At 48.9% G+C, this 6,712-nt stretch overlaps 1 protein-coding gene across 1 annotated transcript in view; it reads right to left on the bottom strand.

Annotated features, from left to right (window-relative positions):
• Positions 1 to 619: 619 nt before the first annotated feature.
• The window catches only part of LOC311117730 (NLR family CARD domain-containing protein 3-like), a 15,220-nt gene continuing 9,127 nt past the window's right edge, over positions 620 to 6,712 (bottom strand). Inside the window, exons 8-9 of the mRNA XM_084192652.1 lie at positions 1,859 to 1,905; positions 620 to 1,421 (exon numbers count right to left, since the gene is read on the bottom strand). Coding sequence (XP_084048778.1) covers positions 898 to 1,421; positions 1,859 to 1,905 — 571 coding nt within the window. The 3' untranslated portion in view covers positions 620 to 897. The remainder of the gene's footprint in view (positions 1,422 to 1,858; positions 1,906 to 6,712) is intronic.

Genomic DNA, 6,712 nt, shown 5'->3' with positions numbered 1-6,712 from the left:
GTCCTGTGTGTGTGTGTGTGTGTGTCCAGTGTGTGTGTGTGTCCAGTGTATGTGTGTGTGTCCAGTGTGTGTTTCCAGTGTGTGTGTCCAGTGTGTGCGTGTGTCCAGTGTGTGTGTCCAGTGTGTGTGTGTCCTGTGTGTGTGTGTGTCAGGTGTGTGTGTCCGTGTCCAGTGTGTGTGTGTGTGTCCTGTGTGTGTGTGTATCCTGTGTGTGTGTGTGTGTCCAGTGTGTGTGTGTGTGTGTGTCCAATGTGTGTGTGTGTGTGTGTCCAGTGTGTGTGTGTGTATGTGTGTGTGTCCAGTGTGTATGAGTGTGTGTCCTGTGTGTGTGTGTGTGTGTGTGTGTGTGTGTCCAGTGTGTGTGTCCAGTGTGTGTGTGTCCTCTGTGTATGTGTGTGTCCAATGTGTGTGTGTTCAGTGTGTGTGTGTGTGTGTCCAGTGTGTGTGTGTGTCCAGAGTGTGTGTGTGTCCATTGTGTGTGTGTGTCCAGTGTGTGTGTCTGTGATCAGTGTGTGTGTGTCCTGTGTGTGTGTGTGTGTGTCCAGTGTGTGTTTGTCCGGTGTGTGTATGTTCAGTGTGTTTGTTGTGTGTGTGTGTGTATGTGTGTGTGTGTGTGTGTGTGTGTACAGTGTGTGTGTGTATCAAGTGTGTTTTTGTGTCCAGTGTGTGTCAGTGTGTGTGTCCAGTGTGTGTGTGTGTTCAGTATGTGTGTGTGTGTGTCCAGTGTTTGTGTGTGTCCAGTGTGTGTGTGTGTCCAGTGTGTGTGTGTGTCCAGTGTGTCAGTGTGTGTGTGTGAATCTAGTGTGTGTGTGTGTGTCTAGTGTGTGTGTGTGTGTGTCCAGTGTGTGTGTGTGTCCAGTGTGTGTGTGTGTGTGTCAGTGTTACCATGGTTATTATTTACAGGGACACTGAGGAGTCAACATAAACCCCAAACCCTGGATAGAGGGACTCAGTGAATGTGGAGTGGAATGTGTTCAGGTGGGTCAGTGTGTCAGAGGAGACTCTGTAGAAGGACAGAGTGCCGGCTGGCCAGTCCAGATACACTCCTACTCTGTGGGAGCTGGAGGAGGGGACGTCTATGGTAGTGATATTATCATTGTGACAGGCAGAGTAACTGTTGTCAGAGCAGATCAGACTCCAGGACTTGTCATTGTATCCAAGCCAACAGTCACTACCCCATCCTCTCCTGTTGATTCCTTTATATGTCACTCCTATACCAGCCCCTCTCCCACTCCACTCTACCTCCCAGTAACAGCGCCCAGTCAGACCCTCTCTACACAGCACCTGTCCACGGTCCTCAAATCTCTCTGGGTGATCAGGATACGGCTGCTTCTCTGTCCTCCATGTCACCTTTCTGTTCTCCTTAGACAGAGAGAGGAGTCTGTTTACTGTGTTTAGGTCCAGTGTGAGATCACAGACATCTGATGGATGAAACCAGACACAATATTAGAAATCATCATCACTCACATTAGAATGTTAACTCACTTTTCACTAATTCATTTAATGTAGATGTTTCTAGGTATCAAAAGGAGAAGTTAAGGTAACTTGAGATTTGTTGAATGATCATATGTTATACTGTATGGTAATATAAAACACACTTATTCTCATTAATTACGCACACACACACACACACACACACACACACACACACACACACACACACACACACACACACACATACACACACACATTGTCAAAGCAACTCTTTGAAAACTTTGGTCTCCCTGATTTCTGCTTCTGTAGAACTACAGCTGATATTTAATATGACCAAGTAAGTAATGATGGTGGTCTTTGACTTTGACTTCACTTGAATTAAGACTCATTCTTAGTCATATTCTTCACAGCAGTCAACACTCACATTTTCTAAGTCCAGGTTTCATTGTGTACTCTCCACCATGTTCCACACTGTAGCGGTAAGCAGAAGAACAGACAGTCATTGAGGGATACACCTGAACTCACACACACACACACACACACACACACACACACACACACACACACACACCGGACACACACACACATTCAGCATATAACTTTGTACAAGCGGTGGTAAGAATGTTTGTCTGTGTGTGTGTCCAGTGTGTGTGTGTCTGTGTGTGTGTGTGTGTCCAGTGTGTGTGTGTGTGTATCCAGTGTGTGTGTGTGTGTTTGTGTGTGTGTGTTCAGTTTGTGTGTGTGTGTCTAGTGTGTGTGTGTGTGTGTGTGTGTGTGTCCAATCTGTGTGTGTGTCCAGTGTGTGCCCAGTGTGTGTGTGTTTGTCCAGTGTGTGTGTGTGTGTCCAGTGTGAGTGTGTGTGTGTCCAGTGTGTGTGTGTCCAGTGTGTGTCCAGTGTGTGTGTGTCCAGTGTGTCCAGTGTGTGTGTGTCTGTGTGTGTCCAGTGTGCGTGTGTGTGTCCTGTGTGTGTGTGTGTGTCCAGTGTGTGTGTGTGTGTGTCCAGTGTGTGTGTGTCCAGTGTGTGTCCAGTGTGTGTGTGTGTCCAGTGTGTGTGTGTGTGTGTCCAGTGTGTGTGTTTGTGTGTGTGTGTCCTGTTTGTGTGTGTGTGTGTGTGTGCCCAGTGTGTGTCCACTGTGTGTGTGTGTCCAGTGTCCAGTGTGTCTGTCCAGTGTGTGTGTGTGTGTGTTTGTGTGTGTTTGTCAAGTGAATGTGTGTGTCCAGTGTGCATGTGTGTGTCCAGTGTGAGTGTGTGTATGTCAAGTGTCTGTGTGTGTGTGTCCAATCTGTGTGTGTGTCCAGTGTGTGTGTGTGTGTGTGTGTGTGTGTGTGTGTGTCCAGTGTGTGTGTGTGTGTGTCCAGTGTGTGTGTGTGTGGGTCCAGTGTTTGTGTGTTTGCCTGTCCAGTGTGTCCAGTGTGTGTGTGTGTCCAGTGTGTGTGTGTGTCCAGTGTGTGAGTGAGTGTGTGTGTTTGTGTGTGTGTGTCCAGTGTGTTCGTGTGTGTGCGTCCAGTGTGTGTGTGTTTGTCCAGTGTGTTTGTGTGTGTGTTTGTGTGAGTGTGTGTGTCTGGGTGTGTGTCCAGTGTGTGCGTGTGTGGGTCCAGTGTGTGTGTGTGTGTGAGTCCAGTGTTTGTGTGTTTGCCTGTCCAGTGTGTCCAGTGTGTGTGTGTGTCCAGTGTGTGAGTGAGTGTGTGTGTTTGTGTGTGTTTGTCCAGTGTGTGTGTGTTTGTGTGTGTGTGTTATACATAGCTTGGGCTTTGTCGAGTAAGGCTTAATTATGTATTTAGATTGTAGTTAGGTATTGTAGGTAGGCATCGTGGGCTGTTGTGGGTAGTTATTGTAGGTTAGCATTGTATTCGGCGGTGCCGGGTGTAGCACGAAGCTAGCTAGCTAGCCGTTTTTCAAACAAAGTCAACACAGTAGCCATTGCTAGCTAGCCAACACAACCAGCTATCTGTACTGTAGCAGCTAAATACAATATATTTGTGCTAGCTAGCCAACGTTTAATTATTGCTGCGTTATGAAAGGAACTAGACACGGACACGAATTATCTGTTTAGTGTGTTAACACACTATTGGTAGTTTGTTGTAACCAAGTATTGGTGCTAAACTGTGTGTTATTGGATGCTAGCATGCTAGTTAGCTATGGCGTCATAGTTAGGCATCGTGAGCTGTTGTGGGTAGTTATTGTAGGTTAGCATTGTATTCGACGGTGCCGGGTGTAGCACGAAGCTAGCTAGCTAGCCGTTTTTCAAACAAAGTCAACACAGTAGCCATTGCTAGCTAGCCAACACGACCAGCTAACTGTACTGTAGCAGCTAAATACAATATATTTGTGCTAGCTAGCCAACGTTTAATTATTGCTGCGTTATGAAAGGAACTAGACACGGACACGAATGATCTGTTTAGTGTGTTAACACACTATTGGTAGTTTGTTGTAACCAAGTATTGGTGCTAAACTGTGTGTTATTGGATGCTAGCATGCTAGTTAGCTATGGTGTCATAGTTAGCTAGCTGAATAAAGTAAGTTGAGTCTATTCCTTGAAACATTGAACCGCTGTAGTTCACAACAATTCTAATTTCTAAAGTGGAAGTTGGGAGAGTTTTTATTCGGGTTGTTCAGTGAAACAATTATAGTTTCTGAGGTGGAAGTTTTGGTGAGGGAGGCCCTACTCTCTCCTTTCCCAGATGTTTAGATCATTTCATTCCGATCTCCTCTGGATTATTGTAACCATTTGCTACAGCCTGTCAACTATGCCTCTGCCTATTCCTGTTCTCTCCTCTCCGCACAGGCTACACAAACGCCTCACACCGCGTGGCTGCTGCCTCTCTAACCTGGTGGTCCCTGCACGCACCCCACACCTGGAGTTCCAGGTCTCAGGCAGCCACTGGAACTGCCGTTCTGCTGCCAACAAGGCTGACTTCATCCCAGCCTATGCTAACCTCCAGTCCCTCGACTTCCTGGCGCTGACGGAAACATGGATTACCACTGAAAACACTGCTACTCCTATTGCTCTCTCCTCGTCTGACCATGTGTTCTCGCATACCCCGAGAGCATCTGGTCAGAGGGGTGGTGGCACAGGAATCCTCATCTCTCCCAAGTGGACATTCTCAATTTTTCCCCTAACCCATCTGTCTATCTCCTCATTTGAATTCCATGCTGTCACAGTCACTAGCCCATTTAAGCTTAATATCCTTGTCATCTATCGCCCTCCAGGTTCCCTTGGAGAGTTCATCAATGAGCTTGACGCCTTGATAAGTTCCTTTCCTGAGGATGGCTCACCCCTCACAGTTTTGGGGGATTTCAACCTCCCTACGTCTACATTTGACTCATTTCTCTCTGCCTCCTTCTTTCCACTCCTCTCCTCTATTGACCTCACCCTCTCACCGTCCCCCCCTACTCACAAGGCAGGCAATACGCTTGATCTCATCTTTACTAGATGCTGCTCTTCTACTAATCTCACTGCAACTCCCCTCCATGTCTCCGACCACTACTTTGTTTCCTTTTCTCTCTCGCTCTCCTCCAACACTACTCACTCTGCCCCTACACAGATGGTAATGCGCCGCTGCAACCTTCGCTCTCTCTCTCCCACTACTCTCTCCTCTCCCATCCTATCATCTCTTCCCTCTGCTCAATCCTTCTCCCTCCAATCTCCTGATTCTGCCTCCTCAACCCTCCTCTCCTCCCTTTCTGCATCCTTTGACTCTCTGTGTCCCCTATCCTCCCGGCCGGCTCGGTCCTCCCCTCCAGCTCCGTGGCTTGATGACTCATTGCGAGCTCACAGAACAGAGCTCCGGGCAGCGGAGCGGAAATGGAAGAAAACTAAACTCCCTGCCGACCTGGCTTCTTTTCACTCCCTCCTCTCTACATTTTCTTCATCTGTTTCTGCTGCTAAGGCCACTTTCTACCACTCTAAATTCCAAGCATCTGCCTCTAACCCTAGGAAGCTCTTTGCCACATTCTCCTCCCTGCTGAATCCCCCCCCCCCCCCCCTCCACTTTGAAAAGAAGGTTGACGACATCCGATCCTCGTTTGTTAAGTCTAATGACACTGCTGGTCCTACTCACACTGCCCTACCCTATGCTTTGACTTCTTTCTCTCCTCTCTCTCCAGATAAAATCCTGCGACTTGTGACTGCAGGCCGCCCAACAACCTGCCCGCTTGACACCATCCCCTCCTCTCTTCTCCAGACCATCTCCGGTGACCTTCTCCCCTACCTCACCTCGCTGATCAACTCATCCTTGACCGCTGGCTATGTCCCTTCCGTCTTCAAGAGAGCGAGAGTTGCACCCCTTCTCAAAAAACCAACACTCGATCCCACTGATGTCAACAACTACAGACCAGTATCCCTTCTTTCTTTTCTTTCCAAAACTATTGAGCGTGCCGTCTTTAGCCAACTCTCTTGCTATCTCTCTCAGAATGACCTTCTTGATCCAAACCAGTCAGGTTTCAGGACTGGTCATTCAACTGAGACTGCTGTTCTCTGTGTCACGGAGGCTCTCCGCACTGCTAAAGCTAACTCTCTCTCCTCTGCTCTTGTCCTTCTAGACCTGTCTGCTGCCTTTGATACTGTGAACCATCAGATCCTCCTCTCCACCCTCTCCGAGCTGGGCATCTCCGGCGCGGCTCACTCCTGGATTGCGTCCTACCTGACCGGTCGCTCCTACCAAGTGGCGTGGCGAGAAGCTGTCTCCGCACCACGTGCTCTCACCACTGGTGTCCCCCAGGGCTCAGTTCTAGGCCCTCTCCTATTCTCCCTATACACCAAGTCACTTGGCTCTGTCATATCCTCACATGGCCTCTCCTATCATTGCTACGCTGACGATACACAACTAATCTTCTCCTTTCCCCCTTCTGATAACCAGGTGGCGAATCGCATCTCTGCATGTCTGGCAGACATATCAGTATGGATGACGGATCACCACCTCAAGCTGAACCCTGGCAAGACGGAGCTGCTCTTCCTCCCGGGGAAGGACTGCCCGTTCCATGATCTCGCCATCACGGTTGACAACTCCGTTGTGTCCTCCTCCCAGAGTGCGAAGAGCCTTGGCTTGACCCTGGACAACACCCTGTCGTTCTCCGCTAACATCAAGGCAGTGACCCGATCCTGCAGGTTCATGCTCTACAACATTCGGAGAGTACGACCCTGCCTTACACAGGAAGCGGCACAGGTCCTAATCCAGGCACTTGTCATCTCCCGTCTGGATTACTGCAACTCGCTGTTGGCTGGGCTCCCTGTCTGTGCCATTAAACCCCTACAACTCATCCAGAATGCCGCAGCCC

Source organism: Coregonus lavaretus (assembly GCF_964263955.1).
Source record: "Coregonus lavaretus genome assembly, contig: HAP1_SCAFFOLD_492, whole genome shotgun sequence".
In the NCBI taxonomy this organism is placed as follows: domain Eukaryota; kingdom Metazoa; phylum Chordata; class Actinopteri; order Salmoniformes; family Salmonidae; genus Coregonus; species Coregonus lavaretus.
The sequence above is the reverse complement of the archived record's forward strand: the minus strand, read 5'-3'. Positions and strand labels throughout refer to the sequence as shown.